Raw genomic sequence first — 27,348 nt, 5'->3', positions numbered from 1 at the left:
GTTCTCTTTAAATATTCAGATGCTTAAGACCATTTTAAAAAGTTAAACAGCATTTTTAAAAAGTTAAATTGTTCAAAATTAGTTTCTGAAGATACTGTAGCTGAGAATTCAAGCAAAACGAAAACATGAAGATTCAGTCCTCAAGTCTGCAATGCCAGTTCCAGCTGTATTCAAGTTTTCTTTCTTTGTTTCTCAGTTTTTTATAGTAGTTCCACCAACCCCTTGGTCCTGTCTTGCAGATACTAACCTGCTGGAGAAGGAACGGGAGACCACAGGTTACAACTTCGCGTCCAACAGCAGCTCTGTGGCAGCAGCCATCCTTGTGCCTTTCATTGCCATGATCATAGCTGGCTTCGCCCTGTATCTCTACAAACACAGGTTGGGCTTCAGCAGCTTCGGGCCGGGTGTCCGCAACTCGCGCTAACTCTTGCAATAAGATCTGCTAGTTTTCAAACACCAGTATGTCATATTTTAACAGGAAAAATGAAAAACCATGCAGCAATTTATGAACACCCTGTTTATAAGTGTTTGCTATAATGAGGCACGCATTTTCATATCCGTTTTTCACCTTTACAAAAAGACCTTTGCGACAATGAGAAAGCATCATCCTCAGAGCATGACCTCCTACAGCACAGGTCCTCAGTGCATCTGCATTCTTAGCATTTCTACGCATTTCATCGTCCATTTATCTTGTTAACTAAAGTATTACAGTAAATTGTGTAATTTCACCATACAAACATGTTTTGAGGAATGCATTACATTTGTAAATCTTGGCATGTGTGTTTTGTAAGCATCTACAATGACACCTTCCAGTTCCTGATTTTAATGATAAGTTTACAATTAATTGGCTTGTGCAGGAAATTAGATATTTGATATGTTTGTCACCGGAGTTCTAAATTCCATTAAGAAAGTGGATTTGATTTGGGTTTGTCACAGTGTTGTCCACACTCACTGGAAGTGACCTTCACAATTCTTTCTATTGTTGGTCCACAGGAGGAGACCCAAAGTCCCATTCAATGGCTATGCCGGTCATGAAAACACCAATGGCAGAGCCACCTTTGAGAACCCCATGTATGACCGCAACATTCAGCCCACTGACATCATGACCAACGAGACTGAGTTTGCTGTCAGCACAGTGTGCACAGCAGTATAGCGCTCACCCACCTCCCAGGTTAGAATGCATTTTACAGCATGAGCTGGGGTGGTCTAGTGGTTGAAGTCAAGTAGTAGGAGGCTCAGGGTTCAAACCCTGGCTCTGTCACTAGTAAATTACTAAATGCTGAATAAATGATTAAACCTCCTTCTGCTCTGTCCTATGAATTAGGCACAACAATGTGGTTCTCCATTCAGCAGCAAATATTGATGCATTTGTTCATCCCCTTGTTGTTGCACGATGTTATAGAGGGATGTGTCTTCTAAATGACTTCTTTATTCTTATTCATTTTGGCCAACTGAGAGCTGCAAAACTTGGTACTGAGGTTTTAAAGGTGGGAAATTCATTTTCAGACATTTCAGGTATCTGAAGGCACCTAATACTGTCAATCACAAAACTAAAACTGTATTGTGAATTTCTCCTTTGATTGAAATTGCTGATGGGAAGTGGCTGTAAAGAGAGCTAATCTGCTTAATTAATGGTTTCTTTTGAACTTTCAAACAGTCCTGGAGCACATGTTTTTCTGTAGTATGGTAAATACTGTACTGTTTTTTTTTTTTTTACTGTTTTTTTATTTTATTTATTTTTTTATTTCTGTTTTGAGATAATCAGAGAAGAGAGATTTAGAAGAGAACATTAAAGTTTTTTTTTTAATGTCCTGCATGCTCACGGCTGCCAGTCGAAAGCTAGCCAGGCAGCCCCCCCCCCCCCTCACTGCAGGAGGAAGAGAAGCGGCAGAGTACAGATTAGGGAGCTATAAAACTGAAAGTGAGTTTATCCCCTTTCGTTTGCCAGGGGATAGAGCAATAGAGGAAGTGCTGACTCAGGGTGGAGGGGATTGTTGCAAGCCGTCGAGTTTCTACTACAGATTTAATAACGTTTCCCAAAGATTTACTGAAGGGGATCTGGACATAAGCTTTAGAAAACGAACTCTGCTGAAAGTAACTTGTAATTGGATTTTTTCCCTTATTTTATTTCCTTACTAATGTTTTTCTCTCGGCTTTCCTTTTTATCTTACTTCCCTCCTTCCCCATCACCTCCCTTGCCTTTCCCTCCCGAACTCGAAGCATATGTCTGAAGGGCACAGAGAACTTTGCTTGATACAGCCATGTGTGATAATTGAACCGTGCATTCCCAGGAAATAAACTCATTGCTAATCCTTTCTATTTTTTAATGTTCTTTATTCATGGCAATTGTTCATTTTTCTCAGAATCCTTATCTCACCATTGATCAAATTGATCTAATAAATAAAGCCTGGTACAGTATTCTTCAAATAACTTACTAGTTAGGGTCCATACTGGCTAGGCTGCAAGGGACGTGAGAAAATGCAGTTTCTCTCATCTAAAACTGGATCTTTAAAGCCACTTTAAAACAGACAAATAATCACTGCCAGACCAGACTGCTGTCCTCATGAATCAGCACTGGGGCTAACTACCTTTAGCATGAATTGGTCCTAATTTGAAATTTTCTCATTTCACTCCCCACAGAAATCCAGAAGGAATGGATGTCCTGTCATGTCACACGTCTTCATCCAGTAAGTGTCCCAGAGCTCTCTGCACCCAATCTTGAGGGTGTGAGAACCCCACCAGTGGAGACATCTGCTTCTTTATCCCTGTCCGGATGAGGATGATGAGAATGGAAAATGGAACCCAGGGAGAATGGAAACAGCAGCAAGTGACATAGTTATCTTGTCAGACATCACAGCTGAACTCCAATGTGTTGCAAGGAGCCACTCTGTTTTTTCTATTTATTTTTTAGTTGGGTCCTTTGGCACTTGAAAAGTTGCTTTTGCAAAACTCAGTTTCTAGAAAACCAAGCCAGGGGTCTTCTTCAGTACTTTAGCAAAGCTTCCCTGCTTGTAAGACATACTGGTGGACCTACTGTATACTAGTGGATCAACCAAACCTGACAGCATGAAAGCGCCTGGAGATGAGCATTATTAAGGGAGAGGGCAGGGGCAGGCTCCTGTGTCAACCCAGCCTTCATATGACAGAAGAGAGTCCATTTCAGCTCATGGCATCTTGAAACATGTTCCTTGGTATTCCTCTTGAGAGGTAGAGCTTTCTGATCTTTGGCCTCTGTGGGTCGGTAAACGTTTGCTCTCCCCTGTTTTCAGATTCTCTGAGTTCTTGCCTGCAGTATCTCATCCCTTCCTCGAGACACAATGTTGGAAAACACGAGGCAAGGGACTGGAGATAAGTAGCACTGTGGATACTTTCTATGGATAACTATTTTGGTTCTTAATGGAGGATTTTATTTCAATATACTGAGAATGCACAGCAAAGAGAGGCTTGTGTACTTATGGCAGCTCACAGGGCAAAGCCATACAAGACTTATGTAAACGTTCAGCAAGACAGACATCTGTGTATTTGTGCGTGTGTGTACAGAAGGAATAGTTTTCCAGAACCAAAAGACTAACGACAGAGTAACTCACTTCCGGATCTATGAAGAAAAGTGGAATATTGTAAAGCAAGATGCTGACATTTCCACCTCTTAGTCGAATATTAGCATCCACCTCCTTTTTTTCTAAGTCTCTGCATTAAATATTGACAGGGGAGAGGCAGGAGAATGTCTTTCTGAAGGTGAGGGTGGTACACAGTGCAATGTGGTAGTGTCTGCAGTTGGCACCATGGAAGAGCAGAGTGTACACGACTTGTCTGGACAAGAGAATCAGACAGTTGTTAATGATCTCACAACTCAGTAATGGGTTCAGATGCAGGTTATAAGAAGAGTCAGTTTTTTCACTGATAAAATTTTAAAGAGCTGGCTCGATTCTTCTCAAAGCTAATGGAATCTGTAGGCGACAAAGACATGAATTTCTGCTGTTGTGGGGTGGAGGACGCTCAAAGCTGGTGGGTGCATCCTAAAAATATTCCTTCAAGGCTGTTGTTAGCTTATTTAAAAAATTGGAGTTTAAAACTATGGAAAGGAGACTTCTGGCCCCTTTAACGGGTGCAAGCTTATGGAACCATTACCACTACATTCAGCCTTCAAGACTCTTGTGCATGGAGCATTTTCTCTGTGAGGATTATAGTGCAAATACCCTGAATGAACAGGAGGCGGATCACTGCCTTTCCGTCTTGCCATCTCATCTTAATTCAATGAGTACAGAACGGTATGTCTGTTCTCCAGGGACCTAGAGTATTAAGCCTGTGCTGGTCCTTTGACTACAGTATCTAAAGTCCTATTCAGTCACAGGTAGACAAATGAGTACAGATTTGCTGTATGAAACCCGATGCTGTTTCACACTCTCCGTCTCGTCGTCCGTGCAATGAGCTGTCAGTCCTGTTGCATTAAAAAGATGCCCTTTCTTTTTTCTCCTCCTTTCCTGCAAGGGTCACTGACATGAGGCGGTGACATGCACCGTAATGCAGCTGACTCTGCGACAGAAGGGGAGAGTGAAAAAAAAACCCGGCATCTGCTTCTCCTGTCCCACACGCTCTTCTGCTGCAAGTGCTACCGCTCAATTTATCATGCCTTCCCCCGGCCGCACCAGCCAGGCAAGGTCGTTCTGACTTTGTCAAAACTGCTCCGGCAGCCTGACGACTTTTACCAGGTTTCCACCCAGAAATTGTCATCTTTTATCAGCTGGAGAGTCACTCGTCTGGAGTGGGTTTCGCAGAGCAGCAGGAGGCTGGCTCGTAATTACAACCGCTAAACGATCTTCTCCAGCTTGCCTTTTAAGTAACGCAGAAGAATTAGAAAAAAAGATCGAGGGTAGGCTTTTCAGACTGGTGGCAGCAGGAGAGATCGTGAAGCGGCAATTACTTGTGTTGAATTCAATAGGAAATAATTAAGCAGATTACACATAATTGCGTCTCTGTTGGCATCTCTGGCTGTCAAAATAATGTAAACTTTTGCTCTCATTCTTGTTTTGTCCCCGGTTCCATTGCGCGCCTTCATGTCAGGGGGATAAAAGAGTACACTGGTGAACTCTGCAGCTGAGGAGATGTCACAATCGATTGCTTTGGCTGAACAGAAAACAAAACAATGCCTAAAGTGAAGTGACTGCCAAGAATACAGTGTGATGCCGAGAATCAAACTGTGTTTAAAGCAAAGCCTCAGTATCTGTGCCTCCTTACTCTACCTCTTATCGAGGTGGTAGTGCTGTGAAAAGATCAAAGTTGGAGCTCATGTGATACGTTATAACACATTAGTGTTAGTTTGAAGTAGTTCAGGTGGGGAGCTGCATCAGCAAAGGATGCTAAGGAACAAGTAATGGGTTTATTCCATGCTGAAAAGAGAAGAGAGAAAACACATTTCGGCTGTGAAGCCTTCATCAGGTGTGAGCACCTTAGTGTTAGTTTGCCAAGTTTACAACATGGAGTACTTTTGATGTCTGCACTGTTTCTGGCCCTGTTAACGGCATGAAAATAATTTGCATTAGACTTTCACCTACTGTAAGACCAGGAATTCTGAGCTATGAGCCAGAGAAGATTCAGAGATCAAAGTTTCCTATGCCGAGTTGGAAATAACCACTGACCTTCAAAGAATGTAGGATGTGGGTCGTCGGGAGATAATGTGGATTGTTTTAGGGGAAAAAAGAAAAAAGCAATCTATTTCCATTTTATAGAATAATTTTTAATGAAAAAACAAGGAAATTCCAGGCTGCCAAAATTACCATTTGTCATCACTGTGAGCAGATTTGCCCAGTGACAATAATTAGAGCACGTTTATATCAGGTGTCACTTTTACACAAATTATATCCTTCATACAAAGTTACAAAATTACAATGATAAAAGATAAATGACTACAGATTTGTACATGGCTTGGTCAGTAGGAAATGTGTGTGATGTGTGAAGTGTTAAGAGAACACAGGACTGTCCCCCTGGACCCAGCAATGCTGGTTTCCATTAAACAGCTGGGTGGACTAGAGCAACTGGGGGTAAATTACCTCTCTGAAAGTACAGCAGCAGGGTCTTGAACCCATGGCACACCAGTCCAGAGATAGACCTACTGTGCTACCCTGTAAATGATTATATATACAGTACAGTATAACTGACTATCAAAATAGGGAGCATGGCACATAGATATACTGCTTCATACCAGTAACGTTTCATTGCAGCACATACAGGTAGTGCAAAAGAGAAACCCTTCCCTGGGGGGTTGTGTGAGCATGATGGTATTTAGAACATGTCCTCTTTCGTTTCTGCGTATCCACTTGTCCTACAGCACATGCTCAGATAATCTAAGGGACAGCACAAAGTGCCCATCAGCTATGCCATTAAAGCTGAAACCGCCCTGGATTGTGAAAAAGTAGATATCCACTGTGATGGTAACTACTGTAGGATGAAACATTTTTACGTGACAGTACTAATCCTGGGGATGTTTATCATCCGTTCCGACATCTCCACCTGCTTTTTGTACAGTGAATGTATAGTGTGAGTACCATGTCTTTTACTGGAGCCTCAGCATATCTCATGCCACTGTTCCAGACGTTTGTTCTACAGCCAGCTATGAATAGCTTCTACATTACTTCTTACAAAATGAGGGAGTTTCGAAGCAAATCTCCGTATTGTGCTTCCGATCTGTTTTACATTGTCACAGTGTTTCGGTAATTGCTTCTGCGGTTTTATTAGTTTTAAATCCATTGCTTATCTCCCCTGTCTGAATTTAATAATACTCCGAATGTGTTGGAATAGTGAGAACAAAAGAAAAGGGAAAAGCACAGACTATTTATATTTCCCTGGAGATTTTTCAGGCAAGGTAGGTGGTAGAGACATTATCTTAAACCAGCTGGCTCTTTCTCTTTTCTGTTTTCCACTTTAATTTTATTCAAAACATCTAAGGTCTTTATCAACACATTCAATTTCTTCACTTTTCCTTTCAGTATTGCTGTTCTAGACCTTGGTGGTGAATACATTTTTCCTACCCGGTCTCATTTTACCCCTGAGATAACATTCGGCACTAATCTGTGACAGGCCAATAGCCGTAGAGCTTTGAGTTCTGCTGCTACAGGAGAAGTCCAGGATCACCAGTTTTAGGAAATAGTCATTCAGATTAATCCATTTTTCTGCAGCATCTGTTGTTTGCTTTATTTTTAAATGGGTGGTTGCAACTGATTAAAATTTAAATGTTTTTTTTTTAATTCAGCTCAATGTGTATTAAATAACACTGATGTGATGCTTTAATCTCAGTGATTCAGGAGAGGTATTTTGCACGTCTGCTGTACTAAAAAGCAGGAGAAGAAACCTGCAGTGCTGGGAATCCTAGATTGACCCCAAACAGATGCTTTACCTGCCTCCTCTGTCAATCAGACATACAGCTGACTCCCTTGTGTTCCACTCTGCCAGGGGCAAAATTATTAGAGCCTGCAAAAGAGAAGGGATTCCGTCTCCTTTGAGTGTGTTTTCAGATGCACATTACCCTTACAAGAAACTGCTGATCCAGCTCCTGCAATAGAATTTCAAGAAAAGAAAGAATTTGTCCCTATTTACTGTTGTTGTTTCTTTTTGACTATAAAACAAAAAAGAAACACAGTCAATTATTATTTCTTCTGTACGTTTCGATGCGACACTTCAGTTCACTCAAGCTTTTAAAGATGAAGAGCTGTCGAAAGAGTAAACAGACCCTGTGTCTGTTTCACTCCAGTTGTAAGGGAGAGCTCTGAATCTAATTAGCACAGGAGAAATAAACTTTCAGAAAGACAATTTCAAAAGTGTTATTACTCTTGTTCAAATGCAGAGAGAGGCAGGAAACAGCAAAAAAACCATTTCTAGTTGCGTATTGATAGATATACAGTATTTGCTTTTGCATATTTTTTCTACTTCTAATCATAAATAACATATCAGGAGTTATTGTAAGAACATAGTACACTACATGACAAGCTGTCCAGGCAGTGGTTCTTCTTTCGGTGGCAAGAAGAGGAAAATTCCAGCTTCAACTTAAAGTCATGCAATTGTATTTTTATTGCTCTTACGAGCAACAGTACAATTATGTTTGGACAAAACACTGATATTGGCAGCTTATTGTTTGCTTAAGTGTGCCACACTGAATTCAATCAGAAATTTGAGTATTATTTATTAACAAGTATGACTCTCTAGAGTCACTAATTTTATTGTTGATGTCTTTGTAAAGCAGGAATGCACCCTCTGTCTATAGGGATGTTTAGGTTTTGTTATTAGCCATCCTCCTGATGGTAGTACAAATTATTAGTTGGCCTCTTTAACCACTGCACTGTATGTATATCTACTGTATCCAAATGCATCTGCAAAATGAAGTGCCTGTGGAAAACTAGTATAAAATTTATCTAAAACAAAAAGGAACAATGGAATGAAGGAAACAAACAATGCATTTAATTTACTGAGACACTTGGCAGTGTTTGTTCTGATGACTAAGCCCAACATTCATGCCTTAAACACTGTTGTCCTCTGAAAGACCATACAGAAAAAGTAACTAAGTCATTGACAAACGCTCTGCTGTGCCTGGTTCCTGCTGCTGATTCACAAGCAGCAGCAGACAAACGTGGAAAGCCATCTGCAGCACACAAGTCTGTGCCAGTGCGTCACAAGTTTCTGATTCCTGGTAAATTCCCAGCTTTAGTTCTATAGAAAACAAACTTTTGCCCCCAGCCCACTGTACTCTTGGTTTCCAGAGGTTCATCAGTTGCTCCCCTTGAGCAATTATCCCTTCCAAGATCGCGGTAACTCTTCTGATGCAAAGGAACAAGTAAAGGTGTACTCCATGCTGAAAAGAGCATCACTTGAGCCCTGTTCCAGCACTTTTCTGCCATTACTCTGACACAGTAGGTGGATTACCTTGTAGTGTAGAACTCCAACACCTCTGGATTTCGTTGAGCTCCTGGAAACACTTATTTCCACAAAACACACTTGTACCTGTGTGTTATAGATCTACAATACAGCTTCACTTAAAAAAAAATCAATCAGCTTTAGGTGCTAAAATCCAATGACGTTGATTCTGTTTTAACATTCAGGGAGATTTTTAATGATCTGAACTGATGTTTCTCAAGACCACCTTTGTACAGTATAATGGGTTTCAGCTCATACAGAAAAGAAATGCGTTCCATTTTTGTTTTTCCCAACACATAAATGCACCTTCGTATAAATATATATGTCAGAGGGAAAATATATTTGATACATTTCATATATTAAAAGTCATGCTAAACATCTGTCTGTATGAGGAGCTGTCATGGTTATTTAAAATTGCAATGTCTGTCTAAACTTAATTTCTTAGTTGTTTCTTCACTGACTTACAACAAACTGGTCTTCATTTCCCCTGCAGACAAACTCATTCACTCCATTCTATATTAATTAGATGGCCAATTTCCTTATAGTCTTCCTGCAGAAAAAAACAGGCCCATAATGAGTAGCTGGAGCTGGATATGCCAATGGAAGAGAACTACCACACTTGTAGCTCACTGTGTAACCTGTAGCTGCCATCAAGTACGACGAAGGTAAAGACAACAATGGCTCAATCCCAGATCACCCCCTTATCATTTCCAGAAAAGGTGTTTGCTGTTGACCAAAATGGTTCATTAAAAAAGAAATGTTCAAAGACGGACATGTACTTTATTGTTCATCATGAAAGAGGACTGCATAAAAGAGGGAGACCCTTTTCATGTGACGTGCAGAAGAAAAGGGAGGAGAACAAACAAAAAAAGTTCTTTTTTTGTACAGAGATATATTTTTATGCAAATAAATTTGTAATATAAAAAAAGAAATTGACAGATCTGTAAATGTTTTTTTTCATTATTGTAGTAAAAAATGCTAGCAGAGGAAATTAAAAAATTTTTGTAAATGTAATAAAGACTGTACATACAAGTTTACATACGTACTGTACATATGTAATATATACCTGACACAGCTTGTCTGCAATATATAAAATGTATTTTATCTGTCTGTATATGATGCTTTGCATTGTGTCTAAGCTTATTCTACTTTCTTGAACTTGAAACCTATTTTAAAGTTTTTGGAATAAAAAAGTTATAATTTACTTGTATTGTGCCATCCATTTTGTTTTGGTTAATACCTCTCAATTGGGTAGATAAGGGAAATGATGTCGTGGGTAATATAAGACCAGGACTCTACACCTACTGTACAGTATATGCTGTTCCTGGACTTACAGTATTTAAAGCAAAACCTACACATTTAGAGATTTATAAGACTAGGGTTATGTTTGCAATCTCGTATATTCATTGCGGATTACAGTAAAAATCCAGAGGTACAGCAGTTGATTGAGCTCCTCCTGTTTCCTATAGTGTTAGACTGAACAGCACATGACGCCCCCAGGATGGTCAAATTGGATCTAGAGTTCCTCCCTCAAGAGCACAGTCTGTGCAGTGGATACCCTAACCCATCACAGAGTACTGTAGTGGTGCTAAAATCAAACTACAGCATGCCAAGCGAGCTAACTGGCCTGAATGTATAGTGCACTTATTACATTACAGTCCTTTGCATGGCTCTTTTCATAACATCAAAGCATACATTTTGTTTTATTTCCCCTTTTAGCGTTTGGAGGGCGAAAGATGAAACCAGGAAGGGGATTGTGCAAGAGGTCTCACTGGGACTGCAACGAAGTGCTATTGTTAGACTTCAGAGCGCTGATGGAGATGCCTATGAAATTTGTTCGTGTGGAAAATTATTGCTTTTTTTTTACAGCTTCATTATTTTGCAACGAGTAGAAGAAAATTCAATGAATTCCAGAGAGATTACATGCAAATCACTTTTTATTTTGAAACAGGGTAATAATAAAAACAGTGATAAAAATGAAGCTTATGTAACTTATGATGGGAATATGCAATTAGAGGAGGCAAGACTGTACTGTTCATCTCTTAACCTTTTCACTTCAGCATCCCAGCTGCAGTCTTATTAGAGCATGTTTTATCTCTGTGCTCCATACAGTCTGCATTACATATAACAATACAATTAATAAGAATACAATTTCATTTATGAGCACAAGGTACAAGTGCTTTACTGAAATTGCCCACATCTGGGATACACAATCCTCCTCATGAAAAAAAACAGCGCTGTTTTGTTATCTTGCCGGCCTGTAATTGTACTTATGAATTTTATACTTGAGCAAGGCACTATGCTATTGTGCAGTCAGGCTAAAAACTGATATTTTTTATCAATGTCCAAATGTCCTGAAAAATATGGGCTTATGGAAAGGATTCTGCACTTTTTTGTGTGTAGCACATACAGTAGAACACTGATTCTTTTACAGAATACAGGACTCATGCTAGCTGCCAAGTTATCACGGTTGGCCTCCTCGTTTCATTTTTGTAACCTTTCTTATATTCTAAGCACATATTTAATTCACTCTGAATATCACTCACAGGTAACTAACTACATAATCAGTTGATACATGACATTTCTTTATTTTCCGATGGAAGTCTTGGATTAATTTTTTTTCTCACTACCTATGCATTTCATTCCTTATAAAAAAAAACTACAGAATCAATAAAACCTGATCCAGAGAAAATCTTGAATGCTGGAAGACCACTACAGTACCTCAGCTCATTCAGGAATTGCTAGTCCAGGGAGTGTCTCTTTGCATGCTTTTGATGCGGCTGCTACTGTTCTGGTGTGACGGTGGCCATTGCTGAGCCACAGAGACAGGTGCATCATTTTCTGTTTTTCAGGCCTGGATTCCCCAGCACACACAAGCTTGTGCGTGCACACACACACCTCCTACCTGCTCTCGCCCTTGGAGAAGGACTGCATGATGGAGCATTCCTCCCCCTGACAGGACCATCCTTCACCCAGGCACTCCATTCCTCCACTGGGCTCCCCTCTGGCAGCCACTCCATTAAGATGTCCCCACTGCGTTTTGCCCTGCACCAGGAGTTCAGACAATCAAGCCAAACTGAGCTCAATGACACAAATCTTACAGGTGACGCGCAAGTTAATCAGTTGTGTGTAGTGTTAACGCACAGAACGATCGCTCTTCCTTCAGCGTGTACAACTTTCATTGGTCACTTGGTCCCGATTACAATAAGACGCCCATGCGGCGCGGAGGAGTGAAGATTGCGACGGAGAAAGTCTGTGAGGGCGCTCTCTAGCTGCAACAGAATACTGAATCACAAATTAAATCAATTTTAAATTGATACATTCTTCTGTCTTTATAATATATACAGTAAACACAGTATATACAGTCATCCATCCGTCCATCACTTTCCTAATTGTTTTACCGAGTACAGGGTCGCAGGGTTGCCAGAGCCTATCCTGGTAAGTAATGGGCAGTAGGCAGATACAGCCTGGGCAGGACGCCAGCCCAACACACACAAACACACACACACAACTGGGCTTGTTTTCCCAGAAGACAATTAACACCGGTCCTGCGAGGCAGCAATACTAACCACTGTGCAAAGCAAATTATTTTGATACAGTAAGTGGTGTATGGGTTAAATAAAATCATAGATATACTGTACTGAGAAATAAATATTTATTTCTATACTGTCAACAGTAGCAGGAATATTAGTTAATTTCAACAGTAGAAATATTTACAATTGCAATGAAAACGTCTTACAGTATTCTTTAAACATATTGATATTTGTGTTTTCTCTTACTATTGTCCTGTTGTGTCTATATGATTAATGTTGCCTGAATGATCGAGTCAGGGACAGCCAAGGGAAAGAAAATAAAGAGAGGAGAGTATAAAAAAAAAGGCAGTAGAGAAGCTACTCTCTCTACGTCTTATGACTACTTTACATACATTCTGGTCACAGAGAAAGAGAAATGGTAGAAGGATTGAAATCAAACCCACAGTCCAAAAGTCTTATGTCTTATACAGTAAATCCTACAGTACATTAGTAGCATATTTGTAGAGCAGTAGTAGTTCCAGTGTTCTTTGTATCTTAAATGCCATCAAACCTTCAACCCACGAACCTTTAGGTAAAAATAAACGATTTCAGACTAAGCACACTCGTGTTCATGACATGGGCTGCTGGGGGTAATATCTGGCCATGTAGAAAATGAGCAAGGCCCCCACATGCATCGAGCTGGGATACTGGATTTGATGATGATACAGTACTTGCAAGGAGGAAACAGAAAAGACAGGTAAGACTTCCCACCCAACAATCCTGACCCCCCGCCCACACAAACCAACTGCATTTAAATTAATCTCTTTAATTTTGAGTTAAAGTAAAATGTCTAAGTCCCCAAAGCAACTGTCAGATCGGTACTTGATTGTGATTCTAATAATTACTTATTTATTCCACTTGTATGTACTGTGTATATATACAAGTATTTATTTTCCATATTCAAACCACTTTAATAATAATATGGACTATATACCGTACACAGGTCTGGATTACATTTTGCTAATCCATCACAGATTACAAATCCTTTTTATCTGAAACACATTTTATATATACTGTATAATAACCTTTAGCGGGATATGCTTTAAGAATATATACTTTACGAATCTGAAAGATTCACCGAAAGTGTTACTGAAAAAATAAACTTTTTCACCTACTTTTTTTTAAAGCATGCATTAGGAACCTCAGAACATCTAAATTCCCTCACGGGATCAATAAAGTATCTATCTGTTCCAAAGGGGGGCTGCAACAGCACATGAGCCACGGTACAAAGGAACAAGGAGAGGTTAATTACATGCTGCAATGTATAAAGAAGAAATATAGAATGTTTTGGCTGTGGAATCTCTTAAGGTACGCGTAGGAAGGATGAGGACAACAGAAACACAATGTAAGAATGGGTAGGGGGAGTTGTTAAAGTGAATCCAAAGAGATAGAAATCTGGAAGACAAATTTCTGAAAAAGTGTAGAAGACAGAAAGCTGTAAATCAATGGAGAGACTGAGAAAGAAAAGAGCTGATCTTTGAGAGCTGGGGTATACTAGATAATACTCTCTTTTTGTTTGCTTTTGTCACCCACATATACAGTACATACATCACAGTAGCTAGAATAAAACAGCTAGCAAAATCACAGCTGTGATTCTAGGAACTGGTAAACAAGGGGTTAGCTCTGACAGAAAGAAATGACAAGGTTGCTTCTGCAATCAATACCTGTATTTATCTGTCTGATCTTCCACAGAAAAGTGTGACTGATCTCTTACATTTAATTGGACATTGGCACAAGTCTCCAGCACTCAGAAAGGCTCTGACACCATGAGTCACATTGCTACTGCTGGGGCTAGATTTGCAAAATAATTGGACAATAGAATATATAAAACCGGTGTGTTTAAGAGGACTCTGTATTTAACCCTCAAGATTCACAGCACCTCAATGACTCAAGCAGCTCTTTCTTATCATTCATCTATAATAATTAGGATTAATTCAAGAACACCCCCCCCCCAGAAAACTTAGTCTGGGATGAAAAGAATTGAGTTACAGAACAAAAGCAGGTGCTGATCTGGTGTGAGTGTGTGTGTGGAAGTTTAAAGCACAGTAATGCATGTTGCTGCTCTTTACAAATTGTACAGCAATCATTTCTACAAAACAATTATATCACCTGATTTGTCCTGCTAGATATGCAAGGCCTTAACTGGCCGACTGTAATATCTGGGGGCATATAATTAGAGTAAGAAAATGAAATCATGTTCGTTTTAGCCATCAGACATCTGCTCAGACATGCAATAACAATAACATCTCTACTGCCGACCTTGGCGTTTGGAATGGCATTCCAATCAGCTGCTTCAAAGTGGATCATATCCCTTCCAATGGGAATAGTATGACAATGGTTTACCTTGGTGCAAGAAAAAGCATTTTTAAATGATCTAGTGAAGCGCTCTGATTCCTTTCTGTTCTTCTCAGGTTCGCCGCGCTTCACCTCATTCCCCCTCACAAGCTATCGAACAGCTACATGGACTCTTGCTGAATGCTGTTCTTCTGGTAATGTGATTGGACATCTTGAAGCTGACCTAGTTTCTGCCCTCCAAAGCAATTATCATTTCTATATAATGAAAGTGACGCAGGCTGGTCCTGGAGTGGTGGCGGTGATTGCTAGGCAGTGCAGTTGGAGCCCAGCTCCCCGAGACAGGAGCATGTGAACATCACGCAACAGCAGATTGCTTTATTTGATTTTAGATAACTACCCTAAAACTTCTCATTTTGGTGATAATGTGCTGATTCGTGTCAGGGAAGATGAATGAGATGATCTTTTCCCTTTGCTTCATCAGAGTCGTTTTAGAAACAGGCAGGTGTCTCATTAATTCTCCGTTCGGGGACACGAACCATTTAGGTCAGCCAGGACTGGTGCAAGGGTATCTTTACAAATTAAACAAAAGAATGGAGTTCTTATAACTCTGTATGATTTGTTATCATTTGACATATGAACATTGAGAGGGTGTGGGGGCGACACTGGTTATGAAACTCCAGGAGATCTATGATTTTAAGTAGCAGTCTGCAGCAATGCAAGATGTTTACGTGCAGATTGCCATACTTTCAAATAGTTTTTTTTAAGTAAGACCTCTAAATAGTCAAGTGGGGGAATGTCTGTCTGTTTCACATGTAACATACTGTATACATTGCTGTGTACCCTTTTACTGTATACACTAAATATAGCCATGACCATTCTTTTGTGTTTACATAGAAAGAATGGAAGGTTGTGTCAGGCAGAAAGGAAATATCCTTGACACCCAAATGCCTACCTGATCCAAAACTGCCACAGAGTTAAGGGTTACTTTCCCAGTGAAAAAGAAGTGCAAGACTTCTTTGGTAGAGTTACCAGACAAACTTTAGACCAGACAGGAGCTTAATCATAGCAGCTATAATCATCATCACCCGCACTCCTCCAGGCAGTGGAAGAACATTGTTGCTTATAAGAACTTTGATCAATTGCACCTTTGATATCGGTAGGTCTCTATTGTAAATGAAGATGCACTCTTGGTCATTTCAAATGAGGTATTCAACTGGGTAAAAAATGTAATTAGGAATCTATAAAAACAGATATTAAATAGCTTGTTCTTTGTTTTTTTCTTACTTCTGTCAGGAGTAGTACACAATTCACACCCTTTGAAAAGATGTTACTTTGTCACCTTGGCCCTCAGTGCTTTGCGAGGTGCTCTCTTAAACTCAGGATAATTAACCTCTAATTCAGTGCAGGAATGAAGAATAGCTTCCCATTTCCTCACCAAAGGCTGGGGTGAGAAGCCAGAAACCTATGACTTCCCACCACTTTCCAGCAGCATTGAAACTCCATTCTTCTCAGCAAACAACTGTCTCTGCTCAGCTCTCTTAGGCTTTAGCAGGGTCACTTGAATTGTGGCCATTGAGAAGACTTGTAATTACTGTTCATCTTTGTTGTCCTGAACTCCTTGCAAACCCAGGAAGAAAATAGGGGGAGATAAGGGGAATGTGGTGTGAGTATCAGATAGGTTAAAACCAAGCTGACTGACTAATTGACTGCCTTTGGGCAGTCATTAGTTACCTAGAGTACACGCTTGGCTTGAATGAAAGTGAATGCCAAAAATGACCAGAGAATGTTGTCAAGAGGTGCCCTGTTTAACAGAGCAAACAATTTATAAATGCCGTTTAGTGTTATTTGGATACACACCACCCAGGCAGTCTGGGTCATAGGTGTGAAGGGGGTCAAGGCTTAAGGTTTCTTTTTCAATGTGAGGGAAAAGCAAAACTCTATCAACACCCTTCCAATATTGCCAGACTAATTACATACCAGCAGTGCTGAAGCAACCAAGCAAAACCTCCTCAGCAATTCTGGAAAGCAGGTTAGTAAAAGGTTGATTTTTTTACTGTGAAGATTTCAAAAGTGAATATATGAATACATGAACAAATTGAGAGAGAGGGAGGGACAGAAAGAGCCAATAATTGCTTAGACAAATAATTTTTACTAAACAGAGCAGAATTCAACACAGTTCTGGCTGAGCATGACTTGAAGGATGAAAACAAACTAGTTTGATCAGACAGCTCTCTTAAATACCCTGCAGTGGTAGAATGAGCTGATTATGTGTTCATATTTTCAGTCTTTTTCATGCCAGCAAAAGTAACGGATACAAAACATATTTTTGCTCTAACAAAGAAAACAGTGGAAATTAAGCTGTGTGCAAAAACCCCTGTCTCCCCTGCCCTGGCTGAGATAGTGGGAGCCCTCAAGGCTGTTTACTGTTTCCAATCCAGCTCCTGAGAAGATTTTACTTTTATTTAATTAATTTTCTATCGTTTCCATCCCAAAGTTGCGCTGCATATTCCTAATGAAGGCCTAGAGGCACTAAGGTGATTTGGCTGAGAGAAAAGCCTGCAGCTGCTGATAAAGACATCCCTCCTCCGGAGACTACCTCCAGAGCAAGCCACAGAGCAGCGGCCGAGATGCTTCAAGCGACACGGAGCTCTGCTCTCTCCTGATATTTCTTACATCAGTAATGCGCCTCGATGGAGGGAGAAGGCATTTAAATGACTTGCTGCCTTATTAGAGCAGCAATGCTCTTAGGTATTCCTGCCAAGGTCAAGCAAGCTTCTGCAACCCTGCACAATCCCTTACTTAAGAGTTTTCTTGAACTGCAGCTTTTATTGGTAGTGGTTTAAGTTTTAGTTGTCTAAAGCAGTTTATCGACTTCTGAGTGCTACAGATCTGGTGCAAAAAAAATCTGGTAAAGCTAAAAAATGTACCTTAGGAAGTTCTTTTGCTGGAGTTACAATTCAAAATATCTTTTGTGAGTTTTTTTCTGTTCTAATGTGTGCTACATTCCTAGGAGGACATAGTCTTTCTGGGGTTTTTTTTCTGTTAGTAAGTAAGTTATCTGTTTATTGGATACAGTGAAGCATAATTTTCAGTCGTCTCATTATACCAACAAATTAAGGACTGTCATTAAAATTGACAATATGCAGGAACAATATGATGAAGCAGAAGTATGTAATAGATCAGCTGCACAGTATTACAAAACCTATTAAGAAAATCTCTTAAGAACCAACCAAGTAATAACCTTACTCAAATCCTGCTGCAGCGCAACAAGGCATCAGAATCACGGCAGTAACAGAAAACAAACTCAGGAAGGTACAATGGAAAGTACCCAGTCCACAGTACTGTACCTGTTTCTGGGAGGTAACAGGAGTTCCTGGAGAAAACCTGGCATGGTGGTGTGGAGTTTAGTATGGATGTCTCGTAACGTTCACTTCCAGACCTGCGATGCTACAGTATCTAAGAGTTTGTACAGTATGTGTCCCCTGTGTTTGTGTGGGTTTTTACTGGGGGCTGTGGTTTCCTCCCAGAGTCCAAAGATATTCAGGTAGGTTAACTGGCTCTGGTGTGAGTCCATGCATCTCTGTGTTGCCCCACAATGGACTGGCATCCTGTCCAAAGGTTGCATCCCAACTTGCCCCCTTGCTGAGGTAGCAGTGCCAACTACCAAGGTACTGTGCATTACAAATAAATGTCTGCATATACTATTATAAGGCCTTTCGCATTGCAGTCTGGTCGAAAAACCTCTTGCATCCATCAAGATGAAAATCAGTAATGACAATAATAGTCATTAACATATACCTACTACATTATCTAATATGAAATGAAACAACGCAAATTACATTAAGAAAGAAGAAATAAATATCCTGAAATACTGAAAAAAAGTAATTCCCCATGCCACTATGTGGATTTCATTTCAGAGGGACATACAACCTGCTGATAAAACTAGCACACATCAACAATTTTGTCTGCTGTTTTAAACGTTGCTTGCTTACAAATAATTTTAAACAGAAGCATTTAACATCTCATCAGCTGTCAGAACACGTTTATCCACACACACTTCAGACACGCCACAAACAGGAACATTTCTGTGCTTGCCTTTCAGAACAGCTTTGCTAGTCAGCCTAAGTTGAACAATAGAGAGGAACAAATGACAGCAAAAGGTGAGGGAAAACATTTGGTACAAATGAAACAGAAGGTCCTATAATAGGCAGCTGACAGGTATTGCTCACAATGGCGCATCACGCACACAAATGAAACTGTCGATCACAGCTAAGGCAACTATTTTCACAGTTATATAATAATAGGATGCCAATTTGCAGGTAAATGGATTGGTAACTGGTTGTGCAAAGCTTTCATATTCTAGCTGTATTTCATGCTTGTTTGTTTGTTTTGAGCAAACAGGATTCATTATGTGTTTTTCTCCCTCCTTTTACTTATTTTGAGAGGAAGTTTGTTTGATCACGGAGCCAAGGGCAAGCGGAGGCTCTCAAGCAGACCGCTGAGGTGCTGGCCAGGAAATAGTTTGACTGCCAGCTAGAAGAGTGCAAAGAATCAGTGGAGTACAGAGGTGGTGGGGAGGAGCAGCTACATGGAACAAATTACAGGAGTGAAAGGTACAGTACTTTACATACTGGAACACACACAGCATACGTCTCATCAGACCCAAGATCTGTAGACCAAACCCTTACCTAACTCTCTGGAGCAGAGAGGCTCCAGAGTCGCTCTGGACATAGCAGAGCCATAGAGAGGTGAGTCCAGACTGGAACCGAACTAGGGGAGGGACTATTGAAAGGTGCCTGTCTAACCTACCCCAATCTGGGAGCAAACAAGGGAGAACAGAGATGCTCAAGACTGGAATCAAGCCCCAGTCCCGTGCTACCTCTGTCCTAAATAACCAAATGAAAACACAGTCTGTTATAGCAGGCACGTCCAAATTCAGTCTCAGACATGTGGATCAGTCTCAGACATTTAATTGACTAAATACTGTACGCGGTCAAATGTTATAGAAGTGACTCACAAGCAATGTGATCTCTGAGGTCAAGATATGGATGAGCCCTAGTAAAACTGGTACTGCACAGGAATTCAGGGAGGTGATGTAGAACACATGAATAACATGCAATTTCTGTTTCCTGCTCCTGGACATGGAATGCAGGTTATCGCAGTGATTTGGGGGTGTTGGATGAAACAGAAGCTTTGTAACTAACATACGTTAACTTTTCATGTCAGTGCAAGTCATTTAACCAATCTTCTCTCGCTATACTCTTCTCTTCCTTCGTACATTTCTTTTTCCCACTCTTCTGCATTCTTTTGTGTTTCCACATTTAGTAATAAAGGCTTGAAAGAGCTCTGACTTTTCTGTCACCGACCAGACAGAAAGATCTTGGTGGTCTAGGGCTGTACAGCCTTGGTCAATAATTCAAGTCGTGCATGTTGGGCATGTCACTAGGCTGGCTGATCCGAGGGTGTCAGTCCAATTGCCCCTGGGCAAAGCTGGCTGGGGAGGAAGCAAGGGTAATTCACTGGCAAAGCACCTCATTAATGTCGGGATGTGAAGATGTGCTGGTTGAACTGCTGCTGGCAGTGTTTTGACCCATAGCTGAACTTGTGAACTGACTTCACTCTGCTGACATTTACAGTATATTGCCTATGTTTGACAAATAAAAATCACATCACTGCTAAAATAGTGGATCGAGCTACTTTTGTCACTACAGCTTTTTATTAGCCTGCTACCGATACTTTTATTAGGGCAAATGTTACTATTGCTGATTTTAGAAAAAAAAAAGGTCTGATGAAATTGATACTGCTAATTTTGCCATCATTTAACACAGGCACGTCCAGTACTGGGGCTGGGAAAAGATTGAGCAGCACTTCAGTTTCTTCAGAAAGCCTGGTGAGAAAGTGTCATGAAAGATGGAACCTGATTCAACCCAGTGCACTTGTTTTCCATTCTGTGTTCTATCTAATATCATCAAATTTTATTTGGTGCACACTTTCTCCCCAGAGAGTGTAAGTGCACAGAGGAAGGTCTGGATATACTTTCCCTGTACCCTAGGTCAGAAACAGTTTAGTCTTCACTGCGATAATATACCTTCCAAACGGGAAAATAAATGTTCTATTATCTGTCATTATAACTGCAGCACAGTTAACAATAGCCTCTGCCCCAGCAAGGCAAACACTTAAGTGATCGCTCTTATGGGGATTCTGCTTATGACAGTACTCTTTAAATGGCTCTCCAAGCTCACTGAGACACTTTGCTAGCAGCCTGGGCTGTGCCTTTATTATTATTTCTGTGAGAGGCGAATGCGGTTGGACATAGAGCTAGGAGTCGATAGGATTTTATTCTTCATCTAGACTTTAAAAAAAATAGCAGGGGCTCAAAAGTGTAACTTACATGTGAGTCTTGCAAGACTGTACTTCAAGGCAGTGTGTGTGCATGCATGGGAGATACTGAAAAGCAGAACAAACCAACATGTACAGAATTTATATGTACACTGATATTAAAGATATACAGTATAGACTCATTGGTATCAACAATCAATGGTATTCACAAAATTGGGAATTCTTTTTTCTTCCACGAAAATAATGACTTAGTAGCTTCATTATTTTAGCTGAATGGCTTCACTATTTTAGTCAAAATGTTGTATTCACTTATTTTCTATTTGAATAAGAATCTTGTAAAACCAGAAAGAATCTCTTGGAGATCTATAAAACATTTCACCAGCCTGTTCAGTAAGCCCACAGTGTGCCCTATGAATATGATGGCATGCTTATTGTGACACAGTCATAAACAAATGAAAATGTCAAACTAAATTCTGGTATACAGTACTTAGTAAGCAAGTCATGTTCATGGCTGATACCCAGACAGAAGGATTAACAAACTGCAAAAAGACAGACACATTTCAAGACTGGGAAAATGCTTGGCAGATGACATTATGTGAAGATAAATGCATTACATTACATACAGATAAAAAAACACAAACTATAAATATAAAATGAACTGCTTCAGTGAAAAAACATTTCAGTGTTTATGCTGACATATCATGTTCATCTTCCAAACGCTGTGGGAAAGCAATACAAAGGCAAGCAGAATGTTAGGATATATACAGTAGTTTAAAGTAGAATTTAAAGCAAGGCGTTTTGTGTTGAAGCTGTACAATGTCTTGGTACCATTACCATCCTTATTTTGAATATTGTTTACAGTTTGGTCATCACTGCACAAAAAAATCAATTAGCTACTATCAACCAAACAAGGTAGTTAGGCTGAATGACCTTTCACTTGTAACCTTTCATGTTGTTATGCCTTAACATGATGTGTAGCCAAGCATACCTCATAGCCCCAGTGTTCCAGTGTCCTAAGTGTCCTAAGAGTCTCTGCACCCATCAACCTACTGGCATGATTGTGTGACGTTGAGCAGTGCAGCCTCTCATCCCAGAGGTCTTGGGTTTGAACACCAGCATGTGAGTTCTCACCATGTTCATAAACCTGTCCCGATTGTTTTGTCCGTTTTTATTTAAGGTGGGCGCTCCCACTATTTCTCACTCTGCATTGGAAGACGGACCCCCGGAAGCCCGCTTACCATCAAGTCGCCCCACATCCACGGCTTGAGGGCTTAGGCGTCCGAACGACGTCCTGACCAGCTGCCATCCCGTCCTGCTCCTGCTGTGTTTCCCTTGAAGTCTTATTCCAGTCACTTCCGGATTATACCGTCTGCATAGGGTCCTAAACTGCACACTCTGACAATACCCAGGTGCGCCAATCTCTTCTGACCTCCCAACGACACTCACTGTGGGCTTAATTGTCTGTGCAGCTCTCAGTTGTCCATTTCCAATGATTTCGCAGCAGATTCCACACTCAGGGCGCTGTGAGACTGTAGAAAAATAAAACAATTGATGATGATGTTGTGAGGAATGGCCTCCTCTCATTTGTGCAACCTGTCTGGTGTCTATGACTGTGGGCGCTCTGTGAACTTGAGGAATGCTAGGGAAGGGGATACAAAAAAAAACAGCACAAATTTATATACAAGCCCCTTTCTTTGTAATAATGCAATATTTACCATTTAATAGTCCAGAGTACCATAGGTAGTGAAATTGTGATCAGGCAAATGTATGGCTGCACGTATTCTGCAATCTGCAAAGGCTTGGGTCCTCATTTTATTGACTTTGTGCTCATATTCTCTAGGTGCAATTGCATTAGTTCCCTCCTATTAACTTTGAGGTGCACCTTTATTCTATCTACCAAAGAGAGCTGAAAGAAATCATTTTATAATGAATTTGGGTTTTGGCCCTGTTTACATCTGCCTTTCTGTACAGACTCTAAGTGTCCCCAGTCTTCTCTGGTGGAGGAGAGGACAGCCAGTCTCAAGAGTCGCTATGGGTGTCAGGCAAGCTTGAGAGGTCTGAAGGCTTGCCTGTCGCTTCCCTCTGAAATTGAAAATGTCTGCTAATTATGTGACGCTACCGATGCGTCACAACGAGGAAAGTCTCAGAAAGCTCAAGACCTCCTGATCCCAGCGGCTGCTCACTGAATAATGGCTCTTAGATCTTGGCGCAGAGACATGCATATTCAAAAGGCATGGGAAAAAAACTACTTCCTTCTCACAGACAATTCTGTCAAAAGGCCAGAAAGGAAAATATGTCTTTCTTTACCCTAAGCACAGGTGATTTTGCTAATGAGCACAGTGCGACTCAGAGGGCCTGTGACAGGTCAGGCCAGGACTGAAAAAAGGATGCTTTCTGCTCAGATTTCTGGAGATGTTAGACTGAAATTCTAACTGATAATTCAGTTGGCTTTATTAACACTTTGTTAGTCTGTCTTACAGTTTATAGTTTTTGTTCAAATCCCACTTTTTGCCACAAAAATGTCAATAGAATGGATGTTTATTGTAGTAAGGAAAAATAAATGAAGTGAACAATTCTACCATGGTGAAATAAATCAGTACAATTATTTAACAGGTTGTGAGCGGGGCAGAATCTCACCATTTCTCTTCAGCTTTTCTCCAGCTGTCAGGAACTGGCAGGTTGTTTCCGAGGATCCTGTGTGTAGCCATGAATTCTGCAGGATTAAATTCAAAATCGTAATCCAGAAGCAAGGTCAACAGGAGAAGCTATAGATCAGGTAAACAGATAGATCCGAGACAAACCGAGAAGACAATCCGAAAGGCGAAATCCGAGAGACGAGATCGAAGAGGGAAAAGTTAGGTCGAAAGAACCGGGAAATCCAACGAGACAAAAAAAGACACGCACCACAGAACTCTAAAGGACTCTCAATAGTGAGCAGTGGTTGGAGACTGAGGGAACCTTAAATACTGAAGAGAGAGGGGCGTGGTTGGATAATTGGTCCGAGAGTGAGAATCTGTGGAATCTGGTGCCTGTGGGAATGTGATGGGTTCAGTAGGAATGAGATTGTGAAACAGTGGGTTTGGGAATGTAACGGCATTTGTGAGGGAGAGTGCAGGGTGTGACATTGGTGAGACAGTATTACGGTCTTTTTAGCCATTAACACAAACACAATCTATCTTTCCCTCCAGTGCCAAACAAAGTACATTTCACAGAGAACATCAAGAACCAAGGCTTAGGTGATGTTGCGAATGTGTATTAAAATTTTGGCATGTGAAATGACTCATTTACCCTGGCTGTCAAACAAGCACTGTAGGCTGGGACCTCCATACAGAACAAGGAGTTTAAACCGGGAGGAACTGCAAAGGTGGAAATGGGGTGGAAGAGGTCAGCAAAAGGACAAAGAAGAGGGATTTGCATAATATATATACCTTTGAGATATGATTTAGAACAGCAAGAGCAAAAAGTCATCCCTGTACTGAAGACATTTCTGCTTATAGATGCAAATCTAAATTATTTTCCTCGCATTCATGATTGAAGTCATGTTTTTATTCATTTGTGTGTGTTGAATCAGTTCTATTCTAATAAACCAGGCCATCATTTATTACCATATCCAATATTTCACAGAATTGTTAATACAGTATCTGCTTTTATAATTATTACTTTCAGCATTTTACTGAAATCATGAATGCATTGCTGGACAAAACCGCAAATACTGGCTATGGTTGTAAAAGGACAGACAAACAGGCTGCATTAAATAGCTACCCTTAGCAGCCTTTAAATAAAGTATATACTGTACTGTATATAATAATATACCTTCTGTTTTAGAGTAGTAGTGTGCTGTAATTTACAAAGGAGATTCAAAAAATATTTCACCACAATTTGCAATGTCATTGCTTTTCAGAAATTCCAGATTATGCCCTTGACACAAAAGCATGTTTTACTTTTATAAGTTCTCTTACTTATTTTACTTTTGGTTCATGACCTCACCTCGCCCCCTTGACTCTCCTGCTATGAAATTCATCCATGGACAACAACATTAACGAATCTTCTTCAGAGATCGAAATCAATAACTTACAAGCAACAGAATGCAATTTACTTGTGCTCTCTGAGAAGCAGAAGACAACACACAAAAGAAATGTCCCTTATGTCTGCCCAAGGGGAACTGTCAGGGCTGAGTCCATTTAACAATGAAATGCTTGCAACTTTTGCTGGTGATCAGGAGAAAAGTGAAATAAGGGAGAGAAATAACATTGTTTGCTTTTTACATGCTCCCCAGTGTCGGCAAGTTTTCATACAATTTGCTTTGCATGTGACTAGCATGGTTAATTTGTTTCAAATCATTTGCTAATGGGACTTGGAAATAAAAACAAAAAACCCAAAAAAATTTCAAGCCCACGGGTTGATGTCCCTGTGCTCAATAACTGTTGCCGGATTCATTGCGTGGGTTAATAATACTCTTCTGTGAGCATCATATTTCTGGAACATGTTGAGCTTGCAATTTGAACTTACACTTAACAGATCATTATCTCCTACATGGCCAAGAATAAATAAATGCACCGAATAAAAGAGCAGAAACATGTCTGTTTTAAGCGTTACTTACCAGGACGTGTGGGCAGGATCATAGCTGGTATCATTTTCATCAGCAGCTGGAAGTGGAGTTGATGTTTCTGGTCAAAGTGCAGCTCATTTGTGAAGAAAAACACTTCAAAGTTAACATGTTCTGTACAGTTAAAAATATGACAAGTACAACACTTAGTTTTGATTCCTATCAGCCCAGTAACTTTTAAGTAGACTTAACATTGCACAGCCCATTGAGATACCCTCAGCTTGACAACGGTTAGCTTGCCTGACCCCTGAAAACTATGGTGGTTGTGGGGTTACTCTCCCTGTCAGACAAAAGCAGACTAAGGAAGATGGAGGGAGACAAGGCAGATTTTGATACATGTCAAGTCTGTAAACATGAGACAAACCGAAAGATAGAGTAGCTTCCTTGGTGTTCATTGGATGTTGCTTTACTATGTGGAGGATAAAAGTATCCTGAATACACCAGAGTGCTCTGATATCACATACTGCATTAGTTCCACTGTCATTAATGGCTGCTTTCCAGATTAAATGCAGTGAAAAAGACAGTGCCCCCTGCATTCCCCAGTTTTGTGTTTTTGGGTGAATGTGTTCTGTGGATTTTATGCACGACCCTGGCAGTGACTTTGTAGTGTGTGCCAAAACCATTAATTGCATTGTTATGGATGATTTATTTTGAAGGCAAAGGCTGTTTGTTAACTAGCTTAAAGGCTTGATGAACATCCAGAAATTTGATCAAACCATGTGCTGTTTTGACAATAAGAAAAAGAAGAAGGTCTTCCATAGGGGAGAATCAATTATTTGTCTTCATTATCTGTCTACCAGTACTCAAATATGATGATATACAGTATTCTTATTCTGGTTGGCTTTTCTTAGCTATGGTGGAGCTTGAACTTTTTCTCATGTGGTAATCAAGTTATGACTTTGATGTGACTGGTCATTAATGTCTTCTGATGGTCTTGCATGAGCTCTGCTTTGAGATGATTCCCTCACATTGCATTTTCAACAGCCACTCTCCTTAAATCTTAACAAGCAAACAAGGGCTGCCACTTATTCCCAGGGTTAGAAGCAAGGCAACGGAAAGCCTGAAATGCCAAAGTTTAGCATTGTGTGAGACTGATTGCTGTCGACAGCTGTTGTAATCAGATTGGAAAAAATGCCTTCTCTTTAAAATGAAGACATTATTTCAGTGCATTTCCACCACTCAAGCAGTATTGTAATGCTCTGAAATAATATTATTACTGTTACAAATCAGTGACTGTTAAGTTAGTAAAAAATTGGAGATGTTATTACACAGTATATCAATATAAAAATCAGATTCAGACATTGGTTTGCATTGCCAAGCTAATAGTAAAGATGAATAATTTCTCCACCTATGTAAGTCTATGATTACAGAGCTTTATACAGCTTTATACAGCACATGTTCTGTTATTCTCTGGCACAGCTTGATAATAATGTAAAAATCAGGCTGAGTTAGACAAGGACATTTTTATTAACAATAAATAACATCACACACAACAATCATTAAATACACATAAAACAGACATGTGCAGTATAATCAATTTCTAACTTCTGTAGACGTAAAATGAACACATTAACACTCCATATAAAGGGAACCTGCATCTAAATAAAATTAGCCCTCCCTTTCTAAAACACCGAT

At 40.2% G+C, this 27,348-nt stretch overlaps 1 protein-coding gene and 1 long non-coding RNA gene across 2 annotated transcripts in view; one reads left to right on the top strand and one right to left on the bottom strand.

Annotated features, from left to right (window-relative positions):
- csmd2 (CUB and Sushi multiple domains 2) overlaps nt 1–10,105 on the top strand; it is a 269,206-nt gene extending 259,101 nt beyond the window's left edge. The window contains exons 69-71 of the mRNA XM_088602480.1: nt 240–378; nt 994–1,171; nt 2,641–10,105. Coding sequence (XP_088458606.1) covers nt 240–378; nt 994–1,153 — 299 coding nt within the window. The 3' untranslated portion in view covers nt 1,154–1,171; nt 2,641–10,105. The remainder of the gene's footprint in view (nt 1–239; nt 379–993; nt 1,172–2,640) is intronic.
- A 1,258-nt stretch (nt 10,106–11,363) lies between these two features.
- Nucleotides 11,364–23,937, bottom strand: LOC148649586 (uncharacterized). The gene is made up of 3 exons (XR_015926227.1): nt 23,745–23,937; nt 22,554–22,636; nt 11,364–11,946 (listed from the first exon to the last, which is right to left on the bottom strand). It is a non-coding gene; the product is annotated as an uncharacterized LOC148649586 (long non-coding RNA).
- Between the last annotated feature and the right edge of the window lie 3,411 nt (nt 23,938–27,348).

This window comes from Lepisosteus platostomus, chromosome 13 (assembly GCF_059453375.1).
Source record: "Lepisosteus platostomus isolate fLepPlt1 chromosome 13, fLepPlt1.hap1, whole genome shotgun sequence".
Classification (NCBI taxonomy): domain Eukaryota; kingdom Metazoa; phylum Chordata; class Actinopteri; order Semionotiformes; family Lepisosteidae; genus Lepisosteus; species Lepisosteus platostomus.
The sequence above is the reverse complement of the archived record's forward strand: the minus strand, read 5'-3'. Positions and strand labels throughout refer to the sequence as shown.